This window comes from Belonocnema kinseyi, chromosome 3, assembly GCF_010883055.1.
Source record: "Belonocnema kinseyi isolate 2016_QV_RU_SX_M_011 chromosome 3, B_treatae_v1, whole genome shotgun sequence".
NCBI lineage: Eukaryota > Metazoa > Arthropoda > Insecta > Hymenoptera > Cynipidae > Belonocnema > Belonocnema kinseyi.
The window spans coordinates 152944634-152966026 of NC_046659.1; the positions used below are offsets into that span (position 1 = coordinate 152944634).

Below are 21393 nucleotides of genomic sequence, written 5' to 3' on the forward strand. Positions count from 1 at the left end.
AATTTTGTTAATTTGAATACTTATTTTTTCTACTAAATTTATTCGTGATATAAGTGACTATTTTTAGCATTTTTACTCCACCGTAATACATATTTTTAACATTTATATATGCATTGCTTTAATAATTTTATCTGTTTTGCAGATTGAATTTAGTAGTATGGAAAAACTGGCCATCAACAATATTTATGATTTTTTGAAGAACAACGTATTTTGAGATATGCCAAACTCCGTGCATGATCTTAGATCGTAAGGATTTATATATTGATAGCATAATTTGCCTCATACTCTATGATGTACGATATTGGTATTCATTTAAAATAATTAAAATATTTTTAATCTGTCAGTTAACATTGGAACAAAATCTAGTTGTAAAATATGTCTTTATCAGGCATTTCTACAAAATCATATTGTGACTATGAACATGACGGTGAATATCCGTTATTAATAAGGTGTAAGAAATGATGAGTTACAAATATTAGAACTTTAAGTTAACGTAAAACGAATAAATTCGAACATAAGTGTTTTTTTCATTGTGTGTACTTTTATACCAATTAATTTGCATTTTCTTTGAAACTGAAACAATTTATTAGATGTAAGAACTACATTTGAAATATTCGAATAAATTTTTCCAAGTATATGGTGTTATTTTTTTATAGTTCCTACTTGAAACAATTTCATTATTTGAATATGTTGAACTAGATCTTATAGTAATAATAAAACGAGGAACATTTTGTTAACAATTATTGATGCAAAATAATTGATGAATTTTCATTAATTCGCTATTTAGGTGAGTGTGCCAGTGATAAAACTGCTAGGCTAAGAAATAATTTCCAGTACTTGAGTACTTATATACACAGTTTTGTCTGCCATCCGTGTACTAATGGAATCATTAAATCATTGGTAAATGTTTAAAATATTTATTGGTTTCCATTAGTTAAATCTGTGTATGTTTCACGTTTAAAATCGTGAGCGAAAGGTAAAAATTCAATATGAATTCAACGTGAATTCAGCCGAATTCATGTGCTCAACGCGTCGACTTTGACGCGCGGAGTTCACGCGGTCCTACAGCGCGTTGAGCGTTAAAATCGTACGAATTCGGCAAGCAACGTTTAACAAAGTCCATGCGGTATTACTTGAATTCAGAGTGAAGCGCCCCTAGATGTTTTCTAGATCGCTGGACACCCTGCGCTTAAGGCCATGTGATGAGTGGGTCACGTGGCCAGATTCCTACCTTACCGACACTTTTTGTATTTCTCAACTTATTTTAACACAAAGCGCGAGATCGAGTTGAACATTTGGAATAATAAATGAAAAGCACTAAGAAAGGTGGGTCTGGTCTTAAATTTGTATAATTATTAAGAAAGTTTTTTTTGTAAATAATTTTTTTATACTTCTTCCATAATAATTAGGATTCATGACCAGACTCACCTTCCTGAGTGCTTCTTATTTATTATCCTAAATTTTCAACTTGATGTGGCACAATGTGTGAAAATAAGTTGGGAAAAAACATTGTCGGTATGGTAGGAATCTAGTCACGTGACCCACTCGGCATATGGCCTTAAACATTTACAGTATTAAATAAGATCTATTCAAACTTTTTTAAGTTCTCACGATTTTCTTCAATCGGTAACTCTACTTTTTCTTCCAGTACACTTGCTCAAGCTTTGACAAATTTGTTAGATTCGACAACGATCTTGCCGTTTGTGGCTATTCAAATTAACACCCGGATAACAGGAATTATTTTACCACGAACTGCAAATTCTCGGTCCCTTTGAGTTTGTGTCAACGAGGGTTTATTTTATGATATAAAAAAATATATTTTTCAGTGCTATTAATTTTCAGCATAATATTTATTCTAAGTTTATTTTAATGCTTTCATAATTCTTTTATTAACAACCTAGTCTCAAAAATGATAAAAGTGTAAAATAATATGTGTCATAATGTTTTGTTATCTAGACAGGATTTGTTTTCAAAAATCAGTATTTTTTTAACAAGGGTAGGTATTGCGGATTTTCTCTGATTATTCGCCATTGAAATTCTTGATCTTTCAATTGACTCCCAACAACATTTTTAAAAACCTTGAAAAATTACCAAATGGCGGCTGTTTGTCTTAAATTTTGGAAGGTAAATGTTCTCAAAAACCATACTTAAAAATTTTCTTACAAAAACAGGTGGAAATATGTGGGCCATTCCACACAATATTTGCCACCAAAATTTTTTTCACGTAAAATATTGTTTTCTTGTTTAACAATCAAAAATATCCGATACGTATTTTTTTAATTTTAATATGATAAGCAAACTTCGAGAAAATTAATTTAAAAAATTATGTTCATAAAAAAGTACCTTTTTCAATTGCTTATACTGCAATATTAAACAAATATATGAAAATTCATACGAAGGATAAAATGTGGGCCTTTTCTCAACAATCGAATAAAGTAAACTAAAATCCACTTACATTATTTATTTAATAATATAAATCAAATAATAAATCAAATTTCATTTTAAAAAGCAAAACAATTCTCTTGATTTCAAGAATGATTTAGCCCACATAAAACTGATAAATATCTCATTTATATAAACAAAAACTTGTAAAAAATATTTCTAAAAGTAGAAAAGGTGAGGTTTTCCCTCTTTCGTATAAATGACACATATGCTTTTAGTCCTTTAAACTATTTTTCAAATTTTATATATAAATGAAAAATTCAAATTCTAAAATGTCTTTATTAATTTTTTCTATCATTTTTTGATAGTTTCAGGTATCTTAAATTCCCGAAGTTTTCGTACATTTGATTAATTTCCAATGTTAGCAGTAGAATTAATAGTCTAAATTATTGTCAGTGTCTCGATGCAAATTTAGATTCACATTAATGAGTAAATTTCGAAGAATAAATTCAATAGTGAAACTATTGATAGCATAGGTTATGAAATATGAGCAAGATGATCCGTATGAACCTCATATGTGGTTAGAAATTAGTAAAATGAACGAAGAATGTGCTCGGCTGCTACTGAATAAATAAATAAGATATATTATAAGTTTAATGTTGGCCAAACCATTCTTGAGATCAAGAAAATTTTTTTTTTATTATGAAAATTGAATTTTTGTATTTTTCTCGGAAATGGTGCACGATATCGTAAATGAGTAAAAGAACTTTTTGTAAACTCTCTTAACTGTGAAAAATATTTTCTTAATGTTTTTTTCGTATCAACCCGTGCAGAAATTCCAATTTGGATCTGATCGGGGCCAGATCGGGCAGAGTTTGGCCCAAATCAGGTTATCTAGATGGGGCCAGACTCGAAATGAAACGCGATGCCCGATCGGGGCCCAAGCGCTGCGCCCAGAGATAACCATGTCTGGCCCCGATCGGGCCCATATTAATTTATTTTTCTTATTCTTAATTAAAAGGGATTCTTAAATAAAATAATATTCAAATCGAATATATCATCTCCTTAACTAAAATTTCAGAATATAAATATCAGGTTATCTAACAGATCGCGATATGGAAAAATTGGAGTATCTCAGACATTTCTTTTTCGAGCAAACGGAAAAAGTCAAACGACGCAATATAACACTCAGCATTTGTTTATGATAAACCATTTAAGTATTTTGCAATATATTTTTGGTTTTAATTTCTAAATTGAAGTTGCTTTCAATTTCTATATTGAACTTCATTGTGAAAAATTATTTTGAAATAAGTGGATTATAATATCGCACTGGCTCTTTAAGTTATTTTTACAAAGGCAAATATAAAATAACCTCATTTCGAGGTTAGGTTTCATCTTAACATTCGTATTAAATTTACTTATTATAGTCTATTTTGTCTATATAGTCTATATAGTCTATTTTGTCATTTTTTCCTACTTATTTTGTCACTTTTATAAATAATAATTGAAATATTTTTGACGCTTGACACTTTACATGGAAACTTGGGCGATTTGGAGTCAACCCACTTTAGTCCCCGAAATTAATGGAGCGCCATCCACTCGCAAGCTTGGCTGATAAGCCGGGGTCTAGAGGGGGCCAAATTTAACAACCACAAAATTGTGTGCCCGATCTGGCCCAAATCAGAAATAAGGCAAACGTTTGGCAATTTCTGCACGGGAATTGTTGTTTGCAAGAAAAATGCGAGAATTCAATTTTATGAAAAAAAATTCTCCCGGCCACAAAAGTTATTTAGCCCACATAAGACTCACTAAGTATTTAGTTATATAAGTTTGAAGAAAAAATTAAAGTTTTTTTAAACAAAGCCATAAATTAAAATACGCATAACTTGATACATTTTTTTCACAAATAGCAAAAATACGTATCGCCTAATTTCCTCTAAAAAATAATATACTTCGTCCCCGAGAGATTCTTCAACCTCAAGTGTAGAATCTGCCTGATTGGAAATGCATTAGATTTATGTGAAACTTGATTGGTTTTGGTTAAAAATGAAACTGTTTGTTGAAAATTATTCTGTTCTGGTGCTGGAGGATTCAACTATATTCGATTAGAAATTTGTCTTCTTTGGTTGAATTTAACGCTTTTTTTAGGAATTCGTTTTTCAAATAAAAATTGGAGAATAATTGTTTATTTGAAAAGAGGAGGCGCGTATTTGTGATATCAATTTTGGGACTTCAAGCCTTGTGCTATGGGCGAAGAAGGGGAGGGGTGGTAAAAGTTTTCAATCATATAAAGCATTATGTAAACTTATTTTCTTTATTTTATAACAATATTTGAAGTTATGAAAAGTAATTACATGTTCACATATTCATAAAAAAATATAGAGAAATTGACTATTATATTTACAATTGTCGGAATATCAGTAATTTCTGTCAAAAAAGTTATAATTTAAATTAAGCTAAAAGCAATTGTACATTTGTATTAAACTATGTTTACGAACTTTAGAAAATTATACAAAATTCATAATTCATCCTTAAACCCATGATTTTTGTTTAAAACAAAAATCTCTTTGCGATAGGGTAGAGTATCCCAAAATTCTACTCTTTCGGAAAGTAAATTCCGATCCATATAAATCTCCTTAGAACTTCCTATATGGAGATACTCAAGCGCATGAGTTCTGACTGGTTTCCACTTTACTGGAACTTCCTGCGTAACTTCTGGGGTGGGATTCCTAAAATCAGAATCAAAACTGTGGATTAGTTTTGATTTCTTTTTCCGAAAATTAGAAAAAGTAACCATTTGAATAAAATTCCTATTTATCGTAGGATCTTTTCCCTTTTTCCCCTTTTTCTAGAATTGAAAATACAAATTCTAAGTTCATTTCCTTTCTGTTAAAAAATCCACTTTTAAATTTCAGATTATGAATTCGTCTTTTTTTACATTGTATTATGTGGTTCAAAATTTAATTATTTTGTTGAAAATTCAACAACTGTGCAATTCAAAATTACATTTTTTGTTGAAAATTTATTTTTCACTTGAAAATTTAACCATTTAGTTGAAAATGAATGTATTTTGTTAAAAATTCGTATTTATTGATAGAAAAATAGTCCTACTGGTTGAATTTTTTAATTTTTGTTTGAAAACTTATGTTTATTGTCGAAAATTCATCCCTATAGTTCGAAAATTTAACCATTTGGTTGAAAATTAAAAAATTAAAATCATTTTAGATTAACAATTAGTCTTTTTAGTTTCAAAATTAAACTTTATGGTTGAAAATTGATGTAGTTTGTTAAAAATTCCTCTTTTTAGAAAAAATTAATAGCCTTGGTTGAAAATTCAACTTATTGGTTACATTTTTCTTGTTGTTGTTGAAAAAGCGTCTTTTTAAGGAGAAAATTAATCTTGTTGGTTATAAAATCATACTTCTAGTTGAAAATTCGTATTTTTAGTTCAGAATTAATTGGTTTAACTGAAAGTATATGTAAATATTCCATTTTTCGTAAAAAATTATCTTCTTTCTTGTGAAATCATATTTATGGTTAAAAATTTAACTCTTGGGTTGAAAGTTGAGCTACTTCGTTAAAAATTCATTTTTTTGTTTAAGAGACAATTTTGTTTTAATTGCAAAAGTATCTATTCCATTTTTTGTGCTAATTAACCTTTTTAGTTTCAAAAGTCAACTACTTTCAGAAGAAAATTAATCTCCGGAGTTTTGAGATCACATTTGTGGTTAAAAGTTAAATTATTTACTTGAAAATTAAACTATTTTGTTAAAAATTTTTTTGTGCAGAATTTATTTTTGGAACTGGAAATGTAACTATTCCATTTTTTGTTGAAAATCGATATTTTTATTTAAAAATTGATATCTTCTAGTTCAAAATTTAACTAATTAGTGGAAAAATGATGTATTTTGTTTAAAATTAATCTTTTTGGGCACAACATTTTTTCTTGATTATAAAATTACATTTTTATTTGAAGATTCTATTATTGGTATGTGAATTCCACTATTTAGATGAAAATTCGTTTTTTTTATTGAGAATTAATTTTTCTGACAGAGAATGTAACATTTTTAGTTAAAAATTGAACTAGTTTGTGAAAAATTTGTTTCTTTTTTTTTTAAATTAATTTTTCTAACTGAAAATGTAATGTTTTTAGTTGAAAATTGATCTTTTCTAGTAGAAAATTCAAATATTTGGTTCAAAATTGATGTCTTTTAATGAGCATTCGTCTTTTCAATAAAAAATTACAATTCTTAGGTGTGAAATCGAATTTTTAATTGAAAATTCAACTATTTGCTGGATAATTTAATTATTTTGTACAAAATTAAAATAGTATGACCAAAAATGTTACATTTTTAGTTGAAAATTGAACTATTTTGTGGAAAATTTGTTTTTTTTTAGTTAAAAAGAATTAATTTAATTAATTTAATAGTTAATTTTTCTAACTAAAAATGTAACATTTTTAGTTGAAAATTGATATTTACTCTTTGAAAATTCAATTACTTGGTTGAAAATTGATGTATTTTAACGAATGTTCTTGGTAATCTTGGTAAAAAAATAATCTTCTTGGATATAAAATTGCATTTGTGATTGAATATTCAACTATTTAGTTGAGAATCCAGCTATTTAATTGGAAATTTAAATATTTTTTAAAAAATTCGCTTTTTTAGTTGAGAATTAATTTTTCTAACTAAAAATGTAATATTTTTAGATGAAAATTCATCTTTTCTAGCAGAAAATTCAACTATTTGGTTAAAAAATGAGTCTCTTTGGTAGAAAATTATTCTTTTTAGTTGTGAAATCACATTTTAATAGAAAATTTAACTATTTGCTTGATAATTTAACTATTTAGTTCGAAAATCAAATCTCTCACTAAAAATGTAACGTTGTTAGTTGAAAATTGAATTATTTTGTGGAAAATTTGTCTTTGGTTTAAAAAGAATTAGTTAAGTTTTCGAACTAAAAATGTAATATTTTTATTTAAAAATTGATCTTTTTTCATTGAAAATTTAACCATTTGGCTGAAAATTGATGTATTTAAACGTATATATGGCTTTTTGTTAAAACATTATTCTTCTTGGTTTTGAAATCACATTTTTAATTAAAAATGCATCTATTTGATTGATAATTCAACTATTTAGTTGAAAATTAAAATATTTTGTTGAAAATGCAGCTTTTAGGTTGAACACTGATTTAATTTGAAGAATTTTATTTTTTTTTGTAGAAAATTAATCTTCTTGGTTATAAAATTATATTTCTGGTTGAAAATGTAATTATTTGGTTAAAATTTTTTCCTTTTGATTAAAAATTGATATCATTTCTTAAGAATTCATCTTTTTGGTAAAAGATTAATTTTCTTGATGGAAAATTCAACTGAATGCTGGTTGAAAATGATGTATTTTGTTGAAAATTCATCTTTTTTTGGAGAAAAATTAATCTTCTTGGTTATAAAGCTACATTTTTAATTGAAAATTCAACTATTTGGTTGAGAATTCAACTTTACATAAATAAAACTTTATGTATAATTCATGCACGGCCTCTTACCCTGAATCTGCAAAATTAACCCAGAGACTAGTCATAACATCGATGATTTTATTATCTTCTTCACTCAAAGGTGTATCCTGAAATAATTGTTCACCAACTGGGAACAAATATTGAAGATCATCAGCATGCGATACTCCATAATCGTTTACTTCGTCACCAAATATTTTACTAAAAGATACACTTCCTCGATATGCGAAATAATAATAATAAACTGGCGCTGATAAAATATCGAGATGTTCTCTTACAGCATTGTCAGCTGCGATGTAGAACCATGCATCTGTGTACATCTAAAAAATAATATACTGTTTTTATTTCATATTATAATTTAAATTTGAATTTTAGGTGATATGTTATCAATTTGAGAGTTGGGGGCGGGCGGGGGTCATAATAAAAAGGATAAATTTGAACAATGATGGTCCTGCATCTGTATAATAGTTGAATAATATTTTAACAAGCTTTAAAATCACTTCAATATTTCAGACTTCACATTATTTCCCCTATTTTCGTCGCTGTCCCTTCTTTTATGATTTTTCTTGTTTTCCAAAACTATTTTTGTTTAAAAGTTAAACTATTTTATGAAACTTTTCTTTTCGAAAGTCTACCATTATATTTTTGGTACGGAATTCATCTTGTTTGTTCAAGAATTCTACTATCTTGTTGAAAATTTAATTATTTTTGAAAATAGAACTATTTAGTTAAAAAGTCGTGTTTTCTGGTAACAAAATCAATTACTTGATTAAAAGTTAAACTACTTTATGAAAATTTAGTTATTTGTTTGAAGATTTATCTCTTTGGTTAAATATTAAAATATGTATTTTATTGAAAATTCATTTCATTTTTTATTTATCCTTTTAACTGTAAATTCAGCTGTTACATTTTTGGATTACACTTTCTTTTTTAGTTACAAAAATTTAACTACTTGGTTTTTTTTTTGTTTTTGTGGAGAAATTATCATCTTGGTTAAGATGCCATGTTTTTGTTCAAAATTCAACTATTTGAATGAATATTCAACTCTTTTGTTAAAAATTCATCTATGGTTGAAAATTTAACTATGCTATGTTTAGTTCAAGGTTTATAATAATAATTAAAAATTAATCTTTTTTAGTTGGGAATTCAATTCATTTGTTGAAAATTTCATTTCTTGAAAATTTAAATTGTAACCTGTCAATTAAGTAAATTGAATTAGATTAATTATAAGAAATAGAAACGGAACTAATTCACCCTTGATTCTTATATATAAAAATTAGAATTAGGTTTCTCTAAATATTGTATTTTTTTACTTTTTATTTAAAATTGAACTAATTTCGTCAAAGAAAATAAGAAACTTGAGAAAGTAAATAACAAGTTCTAGTATCTGTTCTACTCAACTGTAACGAGGTAAATATCATTAGAAAATATAGTATCTACTGGGGAAATGGAGCATTTAAAAAATACGAAATTTATTGACTGAATAGGTAATATTGTGTGTGTGTGTAGTTTTTTTGTTCATTTATTGGTTAAATATTAAAATATGTATTTTATTGAAAATTCATTCTTTTAACTGTAAATTCAGCTGTTACATTTTTGGATTACACTTTCTTTTTTAGTTACAGAAATTTAACTACTTGGTTTTTTTTGTTAATAATAATTAAAAATTAATCTTTTTTAGTTGGAAATTCATTTGTTGAAAATTTATGCATTTGATTGAAAATTAATGTTTTTGGTTATAAAATCATATTTTTTGCTGAAAATTCAACCATTTCAACCATTATTTTGTTGAAAATTATTCCTTTTGGTTATAAATGTAACTATTTTGCTGAAAATTCGTTTTTGTTTTTGGTTGAGAATTTATTTTTTTAATTAAAAATGTAACTATTCCACGTTTCCTTGTAAATTTATGTGTTTTTTTGAAATTCATATTTTGTATGAAAAACTTATCTCCTTGGTTATGAAACCCTTGTTTTTGTCTGAAAACTCGACAATTTGGTTAAATATTAAACTCTTCTGTTGAAAAATTAACTATTTCGTTTAAAATCCGTTGTTTTTTTGTTGTTGAGAATTAGTTTTTTTATAACTAAAACTGTAGTTATGCCATTTTTGGTTAAAAATTGATATTCTTAATTAAAAATTAATCTATTTTAGTTGAAAATTAATGTTTTGGTTGAAGATTCACCATTTTTGTTGAAAATTCGTTTTTTTGTTGAGAATTAATTTTTGTTAATGAAAATATAAGTTCCACGTTTGCTTGAAAATTAATATATCTTTATTGAAAATTCATATCATGTATCGACAATTAATTTTTTTTATGAAATCATTTTTTTATTTTAAAATTCCAATTTTGATTTAAATTTTCAACTCTTTCCTTTAAAACTTATCTATTTTGTTGAAAATCCGTTTTTTTGTTTTTTTTTTCTGAGAATTCATTTTTTTTAACGAAAAATGTAACTGTTCCATTTTTTGTAAAAACTGATCTTTTCTAATTCAACATTCAACTGTTTAGATGGATATTGATCTATTCTTCATTGCTTTTTTTTAATTGAAATAAACTGGTTGAAACTTTGTCTTTTTTCTTGAAAAGTATTTTTTTTCTGCAAATTCAACTATTCCATTTTTGGTTCAAAAATTATTCTTTTTTACTTAAAAATTTAATTATTCAGTTGAAAATTCAATTATTTAGTTAAAAATTTATTTATGTTGTTGAAAATTCGTCTTTTGTTTGAAGTTTGACATTTTTCTTCAAAATGCTACCATTTCGTTCCATTTAATTATTTTTTGTTGAGAATTCATCTCGGTTAATAGAAACAAATGTTCACTTGAAAATCTACTATTTGGTTGAAAATTAGTTTTTCTGATAAAAAATTAATCTTCTTGGTTATGAAATCATCTTTTTACTTAAAAATGCAACTCTTCAGTTCAATTTTCAACTCTTTTCTTAAAAAATCCTTTATTTTTAAAGATTTATTACTTTTATCAAAAATTCATCTCTATATCTTCTATTTAAAAATTAAAATATTTTCGAAAATATTCCTTATTCACTGTTTGGTTGTGAATGAACTTTTTGTTGAAAATTCATCTTTTTTCTATAATATTCGACATTTTATCTTGGAAATTAATTTTTTGTTTAATTCGTCTTTTTTATTCAACTCAATTACTTGAAAATTCCTATTTTTTTAAAATAATGTTTCGAACTGAAAATGTAACTATTCCATTTTTGTTAATAACTTACGTTTTTTAGTTGGAGATTACTTCATTTGGTTTAAAATTCGTGTTTTTGTTTAAAATTCAACCTTCTTGTTAAAGTCTTTTTTTTTGTCGAAAATTTAACTGTTTTCTTGAAAATTCGTCATTTGCGATTGAAAATGTAACTCTGTAAGTGAATTATTTAACTATTTTTTTAACATTTATTATTTATTTGATAAATCAACGATTCCGTGAAACTAGCCTTTTTTGGTTAAAAGTTCAACTGTTTTCTTGAAAAAACATCTATTTTGCTTGAACTATTTGTTTAAAATTTAATTCTTTTGTTCAAATTTGATCTTTCTGGGTTGATTGTAAATTCATCTCTTTGACAGAAAATCTTTTTGGTTGAAAATTCAACTATTTGCGGTCGTCAATGCGGGGAATATATAAATTTTGTTTGCTTATAATAATTAATAAGAAACTTACGTCGATGACATCAAATCTGCTGGATTCATCAACAGGTTTGTCGCCCAAATAAAATTCTCGAATTTTCTTCGTTACATTTTTCATTTTATCATCAGGACAATAGTCTTCATAAAGTAAACTCAGAGGTGCGATTGACTCCCAATTTTCATTCAGATCTTTTACTAATTGACCATCGCGGAACCCATAAATAGCTGTGTTTAAAAAAAAATATTAAAATTTAGTTATTATTTTTTTCTTTTGAAAAATTAAAAAATGAATTATAAAATAAACTCACTAGCAACTTTGATAGCACCCTCGTGTGATGTAATTCCAGTCATCCATGGTAAATCAGAAATTCTTCCACTTTTTAAAGAAATTGCTGGATCTTCTTTTAAAAATGCTCCTGGATGGTCAGGTTCTATGACTGGCCGAAACGGGATCATTGGGCAATAGTCGTAAACCTAAAAAATAACAAATTAATAAAAAAAATTAAATATAAAGTTCAAACCTTAAAATAAAAAGTAAATCAGGGTGCCCAATGAATCGGAAAACCGGAAGGTGATTAGAAATTTTTTGAGACTGGAAAAAAACCGCGAAATGACAATGAATTTATGTTCCGACTGTACATTTAACCAATTTTTAGAAGAAAAATCTATCCAATCACTTGAAATATCACAAATTTCATTTCACATGGTATAATGCAATTTGAAATAAGTTAGATTTTAACCTTTTTTTAAAGTTTAGGTTCAGTTGTTGACTTTTTCAATTTTCTAATAATTCAGTTTACAATATGTAATTCTAAATACTTTTACTCTGCAAAATTCCAATTTTAGGTCTTCATTTTTAAGCGTACATTTTCAATTAAAAGAATTTTAATATGCAGTTTTGTAGACTTACAAACAATTGAAAATTAAAAGCGATTGAATTTGAAAATTTTTAATATAACAACTTTTTAAGTTGAGAATATTAAACAATAATATTAAATATTAAAATATTAAACAAGAGAGTATTAAACAATTTACAGATTTGAAGGTTGAAAATTAAACTTTTTCTATTCAAAAGCCTTAGTAGTTAAACAAATTTGAACATCTGATTGAAAATTTATAAAACTATTTTAAATTTTTAACTAATTTTAAATAAATAGATTCATAATTAAAAGCCTTATTTAATTTCAAATGATATTCAAATAATGTTTAAAAAATTAATTGTTTCAATAAAATATTTTATTTTTTATCCATTCAATTTGCAATTTTTTAAAAAGGAAAAAGAATTATTTTTTTGTTATGTACTACCATCTGACTGTTCATTTAAAATGAGAAATAATAAATCAAATATTGAAAATTAAACAATTTGCAACTGAAGTGTTTTAAACAAAAAGGTTTTAGTTTTTAAAATTTCTCAGGTCTGCATTTAAACTTTGAACGTTACAATGTACATATTGAGTAGAAGGCAGAGGAATTTTTGTGTTTTAAACATTTAATTAAGTTTGAGACAGAAGAATTTACTTTTTTTATTTGAATTGAGAGAGGGAAATTTTATATTTTTAAGATTTCGATAGAGTTAGAAGGGAGGAAATTTTGGGTATTTTTCTTAATTAAAAAAGATTTTTTTATTGTGCATTTTTATTGAGTAGAAGGAGGGATAATGCTGTATTTTTAACATTTTTATTGAGTTTGAATCGAGGAAATTCATTTTTTCTCACATTTTTGTTGAATTAGGAGAAGGAAATTTTATGTTTTGAACATTTTTATTGAGTTGGAAGGTAGAAATTTTTGGTTATTAATGTTCTTATCCTCAATCGGAAAATGTCCATTAATTCTTTTAACATTTTTATTGAGTGGACAATCTTAGTCAATTTTCAACCACCAGATTTATTTGTTGTAACAAATTAAATTGTAAATTGCTTGATGGCAAATCAAGACAATTTTTGAATTTTGAAAAAAAGTGGTCTCAAAAATTTTGAAAATACGCTCACTTTTTTAATTTGCAGCCAAAATGACTGGCTAACAAACTAGACCTTTATTTTAGAACACTAACAGAATATACCAAAGGCCAATGCAATCTGTCAATTCTTTCGAAAGTTATCGTGCTGACAAACTAAAAATCTACAGACTACAGATACAGCCTACACACAGCGGTCTCAAAACGTGGACATTTGACAAAAACAGGGGGGGGGGGGGAATAAATAATATTCATTCTTTATTTAAATACATTTTATAGACAATTACAGATTTTCATCAATTGTCAACCAGCACACTTCGCTTTTTTCAACCGAATAAATTTTTTATTACTTGGCCAAATCCTTTTCTTTTGATAATTCATTAAAGAAGATTATTGACATTTAATTAACAAATTTATATAAATAATCAACTACTTGCTCACTCTTCAGGAATAAAGAAATCGCGGATTTTTTGATAAAATTTTTTATAGAACAAGCAATTATTGTTCATTGGTAACTCAATATAAAAAATGTTTATAGCTATTGATTTAAAGTTAAATCTGTTGAAAAAACGAAATTTTCCGGTTAAAATTTGCCAAAAATCTGTATTTGTTTATAAAATAAATAAGAAATATTATCGCATGATAATGTCTCCTTATAAATAGGGACATTTCTGAGTAACTGACAGTCGATTTCATAAAAAAATTACATCCGTTTGTTCATAAGAAATCAAGTTGTGAATTTGTTTATAAAATGGTTTATAAGATAAACAATAATTTTTTGTTAGTGAAGTAGATTGTCGCCTAACAAAGCGTCCTAATAAATTAAGTCCTTTGAGAGTCACTAGCATTCGATTAAGTTGTGAATGTTGTGAAATTAAATTGCGAATTTGTTTATAAAATTGTTTACAAAATAAAAAATTATCATAAGTGATATAAATTATCATATTTTCTCCAAGTAAATGAAAATAGTTCCCTTAGAAAAAACAAAATCTGCCAGTTGATAATTGACGAAAATTAGTACATTCACTAAATAATATTTTAATATAAAACTAGACAATTTTTAAAAATATTTTAACTGGCTGGATATTCTTTGTAAGGAGTATCTTTACTGATTTCATGTTTTGCATAAATATAAGTCCAGCTGGCTTTCTGAATAGTGCCGGAAGTGGGCTGTTAGGGGAGTATTTCTCATGAAACTCAGCTTCCTCCACTTTCGGCACGTGAAAGCGTCATCGAATTCTCGTCCGCTCTCTCTCTCTCTCTCTCTCTCTCTGAATAGTGCCGGTCGTCAGTTTTCTTTTTCCCCCGCAAGTACGAAGTGCATATGTTTGGATGTTTTTTGTCGATTTTGACTTGACAAGAACGAGTCCGTTTTGTAAAGGCAGTGATTTGGTAAGTATTTGATTAATTACTATTTGTACTGTCTATTTTCGTACATATATTTGGCACTATTCAGAGATACTGGATTAAAATGCCGGTGCTCGAAGCGATAGCGCGGTGGTGGTGGACCCGTTCGAGCAAGAATGAGGGGAACGACTCTATTCAGAGCGGTATTATTCAGAGAGCAGACTGTAGTTGAAAAATGAGATTTTTTATAAACAAAAATGTCAACATTGTTTTTAATTAACATTTTTAACATTTTTAGTTAAAAGTTGATATTCGGAAAGAAGAAGAAATCGGATAAAAATTGTAATCTGTCAATTAAGTAAATTGAATTAGATTAATTATAAGAAATAAAAACGGAACTAATTCAGTCTTGATTCTTATATATAAAAATTAGAATTAGGTTTCTTGAGAAAGTAAATAACAAGTTCTAGTATCTGCTCTACTCAACTGTAACGAGGTAAATATCATTAGAAAATATAGTATGTATGGGGGAAATGAAGCATTTAAAAAATACGAAATTTATTGACTGCATAGGTAATATTATATAAATATATGTAGTTTTTTTGTTCATTTTTTATTGGAAATTAATTTTTTGAAACTGTAAATTGAATTACTCTATTAATAATTTGGTTCAAGATTTATCATTGTAATTATAAATTCACCTCTTTGGTTAAAAATTTTAATATTTTGATGAAATTAATTTTTTTAAATAAAAGTGCCACTAAATTCCACTTTGATATAAAATTATTATTTCACTTGAAGATTTGTTATTTTATTTGAAAATTCATTTCTTCGGTAGAAATAACAATTTGTGTTGAAAATTATTTTCCTTTTTGGTTGAAAAACTTTTTTGTTAAAACTTGATGTATTTTTTTATAATTCTTGTTTTTTTGGTAAAAAATTAATCTTCCTGGTGAAAAATTCATCTATCGGTTGAAAATGTAACTGTTCCGTAGGCATTTTTTTCTTTATTGATTAAAAACTCTTTCTTGGTTAAAAGTGAATCTACAGATTTAAGATTTGAATATTTCAACTTGAAAACAATTTCAATTATTTGGTTTAAAATGCACATTTTTTTAGTTAAAAATTCTACTACTCTGTTGAAAGTTAAGCTACATAATTTGTTATATACTTTTTTTGTTTAGAACTTTATGAAAAAATTAGAGTTTTGGTTAAAAAATAGTCTTTAACTGAAGATTAAACTATTCCAGTATTGGCTTAGAATTTTTCAAGTTTAATATTAAACTATTTGGTAGACATTTTATCCTTTAACGGCTAAAAAATCTTCCTTAGTTTAATCCGATACTATTTTTGAAAATTCGATTTTTTATTTGACAATTTATCGCTCTTTGTAATAATGTCATCTTTCTAGGAAAAAAATCTTTCATTCCATTCAAAAAAACAGGAAACTGCTTGTAGAGTAAATAACCAGTTCTAGTCTCTACTCAACTGTAACTAGGTAAATAACATTCTATACATAATTACGGAAATGGATTGATTGAAAAATGTGAAATAAATTGAGTGAATTAGTGATATTATCGCTCTAATTGATTTTTTATTTCATTACACATTCACACTTTATAAGTATTTATAATTTGCATTGGACTCATGACAGCAGAGATATTATGTATCTGATCCACGTTTCGCACATAAATTCAACATTCTGTTTATAATTTTTCCGCATTACGTCAGTTTATTTAAATTTTTCACACATGTCTTGATTTATTTTTGCTTAATTAAAATTCATGTGCCTCAACAAACATTTACGTTACGCAATTTGGAAAACTGTATAATTTACGAAGTTTGATTTATTTTGTTTTGCTTAAGTCCGACCAACAAATAACATAGCTATAAGCCGCAGATAAATAATAACGAAAATAAATAAATATTGGGTCATACGAAAATTAGGTATAAGATGCCGTGAGATTTTCTCTGATCCCACTCCGTAAAAAATCTTACTAAGATAATTATATTTTTATAATTATAGTAAAAAAATAAAATATGTAATTTCTTTGATCATAGACCAAATTTAAAATCGTGGTCTTTACAGTTTTTATGCTTTTTACTCGTTTTTTTTTTTTTAGAAAAATGCGAACCAAATTAACAGAAAATAAGAATAATAAGTAAATTAAACTATTTTTTCTTAAAAAGTCTACTATTATGTTTTTTCAGAGAATTTATCTTTTTTAGTTAAAAATATAATTATTTTGTGGAAAATTCAACAACTTTGTTAAAAATTGAAATGTTTGCTTGAAAATTCATCTTTTTGGGTTAAAAATACAAATATTTTGATATAAAATTAAACAATTTCGTTGAAAATAAATTTATTGATAATAATCCATATGTTCGGGCTAGAAATTCAAATGTTTTGTAGAAAATTCTATTTTTTCTGGTTTTTGACTGAAAAATCATTTTTGGTTAAAAATTCACTATTCTGTTCAAAATCCGTCTTTTTTGTTTGACTCTAATAGGATTTTTTTATCTCAAATAAAATTTATCTTTTTTGTTTAAAAATGCCACAGCTTCATTTAATGTTAAATTAATTTGTTCAAAATTCATCTCTTTGGTTCAAAAATCAACTATTTCTTGAAAATTCGTCTTGTTCGCTTTAAAAATTCAACAGTGTCATTAAGCCCTTCTTTATCTTTTTTGAACGAACAAATTTTTTTTTAAGATTCGTCTTTTTGGTTTGAAATCGTTTTCTTTTTCTATAGAAACTTCATCTTTTTTAATTGATTCATCAATAATAATAATCAACTAAAGTATCTGTTTCGGTTGAAAATGAACATTATTTATTAAAAATGCACATTTTTAAATAAAAAATTCCATCATTTTGTATAAAGTCCGATATGTGCTCGAAAACTGAACATATTTGCGAAAAATTAATTTTTTTACTTTACGATTTATCATTTCAGGTAAAAAATTATTTCTTTGGTTCAAAATTCTTTTCCTTTTTTTGGTTGAAAACTATTTTTTCAACTGAAGATCGAGTGGATTCATTTTTGATAGAAGACTTTAGTTTTTCAATGAAAAATGTAATTACTTTGTTTAAAAATAATCAAACTAATTAGGTTGAAATTTCTACTTCTTATTTGAAAGTTAAAGTAATTTGTTAAAAATTTATTTTTTGGTTTAAGATTCATGATTTTATTTGAAGATTCATCCCTTTGGTAGAAAATTAAAATTTCTGTTCAAAATAGGTTTCCTTTTTGGTTAAATGTTGGGTTGAAAGCTTTTTTTTAATATCAACTATCAATTCATGTATTTGTCTTAAAAATTTTAAACTTTGATTAAAACTTTTTTCTTTCTTGAACAACCCATTTTTTTAAATTCATCTTTATGGTTTGAAAATTCATTACTTTTTGTACAAATATCTACTTTTTTAATTATTCAATTAATACAAATAATGCAATAATCTGTTCTGCTTGATAATTAACTTTTTTTATTTACATTTTTTAATAAAAAATTTTATAATTTCAAATACTTCCTCAAAAGTTGAACATATTTCGTGAAAAATTAATTTGTTTCTTTTACTTAAAAATTTAGTATTTTAGTCAAAAACTTATGACGTTGTTTAAAAATTCATTTTTGTTTTGTTATGTTGAAAACTTATATTTTCAATTTAAAATTTTAATATTCCAATTTTGTTAGAAAAGTTATCTTTCTTAATTGAAAAATCAACTATTTTGTTAACTAAAAATATTTTTTGGTTGAAAATTCTAATACTAAGTTAAAAAATAAAGTATTTTGTTAAAAAAAAATTTTTTTAAGATTCATGGTTTTAGGTGAAAAATCATTCCTTTGGTAGAAAATTTTAATTTTCTTTCAAAATTAGTTTCCGTTTAGGGTGAAACTTAAGTTAAAAACTTTTTTTTAGTTTAAAATTCCATATTTGGTATAAAATAGATATATTTTGTTGAAAAATCTTTTTCTTTTGTTAAAATATCCGCTATCACCTTTTTTTAATGAGGATTCATATTTTTTGGTTGAAAATGTCACTACTTTGTGTAAAAATCGAACTACTAGTTTGTTAAAAATTCATTTCAAGTATTTGGTTAAAAATTCATTTATCATTTTGAAAATTTGTTGTTTAGTAGTTCTTTTTTTTCATTGATAATTAATTTTTTTTTTTTGGTAAAAATGTAATTATTCCATTTTTGGTAGAAATTTTATATTTGTTCAAATAAAAAATCAAACGTTTGCTTGAAAATTCATTAATTTAAAAAAAAATTATTCCTTAATAGTGGAAAATTTATCCCCTCTTTCAAAAATTAAACTTTTCGGTTTAGATTCATGTACTTCAATAACACAAAATTTTTTGCGATAAAAAAAAATTATGAACTTTTTGGTTGAAAAATAATTTTTTCAAATGCAAATTTAACTATTTCATTTTCGGTAAAAAAATTACCTTTTTTAGTAAAAAATTCTTTATTAAATAATTAGTTATTTTATTATAAATTAATTTTTTTACTGAAAATTTAACTATTTGCCTGAAAATTTATCTTCTTGTTGGAGAATTCAACAACTTGACTAAAAATTCCTTTATCTTTTTCAAAATTCATCTTTCTTGGTATAAAATAAATCCTCTAATTCAAAAATTTAACTATTTGGCTCAAATTTATGTACTTCGTTGAAAATTTTTTTTGGGTAAGAAATCATTTATTTACAAAAAAAATGATGATTTTTTCTTGTTCATTTAAAAATTCATCTCTTTTGATAGAAACTTTATATTTTTTAGTAAAAGTTACAAGTTCTTATTTGAAACTGAATCTTTTTCGGTTGGATGATCCCTAAATAAATTCATGGAAAAAAATGCAGTCAGCAATAATTTTTCAAAAAAATCTTTACATAATCAAAGTATAAGAATAAATTTAAAAAATATTTTTACCTGAAAAGCTCGATCAGTAGCTATAATATCGATATTATTTTTGTTTTTCAAACATTTTAGCAATTCTTTCGAATCACTCGTTGGACATTTCAAAATTTGGCCTAATTTTTCAGCCTGTTTTTTAGCTAACCCTGGCCTTGCCAATCCCCATGGACATAGGGCTGTTCCACTTTGGGAAATTCCTCGATGGAAAAGACCTGAAAATAAATAACATAGATACAGTTTTTAATGAAGAATGAATTAAAAATTTATTTAAAATTTTTATATAATTTTTTTACATGTTTTTAGGGACTTTATTGAAAACGTACCTTTGGAAAGTGGACTTATCATGTGATAATGTGTGCTTACGCCTCCTGCACAAATGTATATATATTTTTTTAAATTGAATTTTATTGGAAATTTATCTTCTTTGGTAAAAATTTCATTCAGACGTTCAAAACTCATTCGAATTTTTTTTTAAATAAAAAATTTTTATACCTGCACTTTCGCCAAATAAAGTTACTTTATTAGGATCCCCTCCAAATTCAACAATATTTTCATGTACCCATCTGATCGACTGTGCTTGATCTTTCATTCCTTGGTTTCCAGGGATTATTAAATCTTCCGTACTCAAAAAACCTAACGGGCCCAGTCTTTGGCCAAAAAAATTTAATTAATTTTTATCTAAATTAAAGCGTTAGGTCATTTATAAACTTAGATAAATTTTTTAAAAATATAGATATTATTATCAAACACTCAGGAGCAAGATTTTTAAATTCAATAAAAATTCCTTTCAGTCAAAGAAAAATATCGATTGGCTCAAACTAATATTTTTCTTAGCGTAAATTAAAATACCATGATTTAAAAAATAAATATAAGGGTGTCTAGTACCTTAGAAAAGCAGGAAATAATGTTAAATAATTTTCAAATAATTTAAAGTTTGGACAATTTTAATATATGACGAAAAAGAATCTGGAAAATATTTTTCATTTTTCAAAATTCTCATCAATTTGAGGAACACTAAATTATTTGTGAAAGTATTTAAAAATATTATTGATTTTTGAAAATGTCCAAAAAATTGAGCTTTTTGAAAGTTTTCAAAAGTTTCATAAGAATAAGAATTTTTCTTAAAATTCCTGGGAAAATTTGTCATGGTTTTTATTTTGATAAATGAATTTGAAAGGAAAATTCAAAAAGATTTAAAACCATCTCAATTTATTTAAAATGATTTAAAAAATGTTTTAATTGCTTCTAAAAGAATATTTATGAATATTCAATACAATTTCTAAAATTGTCAAAAAGTTATCCGGGACATTTTTAAGGAAGCTTTTTAATCAAGGAGTTTTTTTTAGGTAAAGAAAAAAATACGAATTATTTTAATAAATATTTAGAAGCTTCAAAAAGGTTCAAAAATCATAAAAATTTTGAAAATATTTTTAAAATCTTATAAAAAATTGGGATTTTCTAAGATTTCGAATACAAGGTTTAGAAGCCTTTTAAGAATGTTGAAAGGTTTCAAAAGAATAAATCAATTTTCATAAGATTTCTGGGAAAAATTCGAATTATTTTATATCATATTAAAATGAAAAAAAAATTCAAATAATTTAAAATGTAAAACGATTTCAGAAAAATTAAAATCAAATTTAGGAAAA

General features: G+C 25.4%; 1 protein-coding gene across 1 annotated transcript in view; it reads right to left on the minus strand.

The window, feature by feature from the left end:
• Positions 1-4735: 4735 nt before the first annotated feature.
• Positions 4736-21393, minus strand: part of LOC117168995 (venom carboxylesterase-6-like) — a 32694-nt gene continuing 16036 nt past the window's right edge. Inside the window, exons 3-9 of the mRNA XM_033355027.1 lie at positions 20240-20394; positions 20071-20115; positions 19763-19959; positions 11843-12008; positions 11569-11759; positions 7924-8210; positions 4736-5111 (exon numbers count right to left, since the gene is read on the minus strand). Coding sequence (XP_033210918.1) covers positions 4901-5111; positions 7924-8210; positions 11569-11759; positions 11843-12008; positions 19763-19959; positions 20071-20115; positions 20240-20394 — 1252 coding nt within the window. The 3' untranslated portion in view covers positions 4736-4900. The remainder of the gene's footprint in view (positions 5112-7923; positions 8211-11568; positions 11760-11842; positions 12009-19762; positions 19960-20070; positions 20116-20239; positions 20395-21393) is intronic.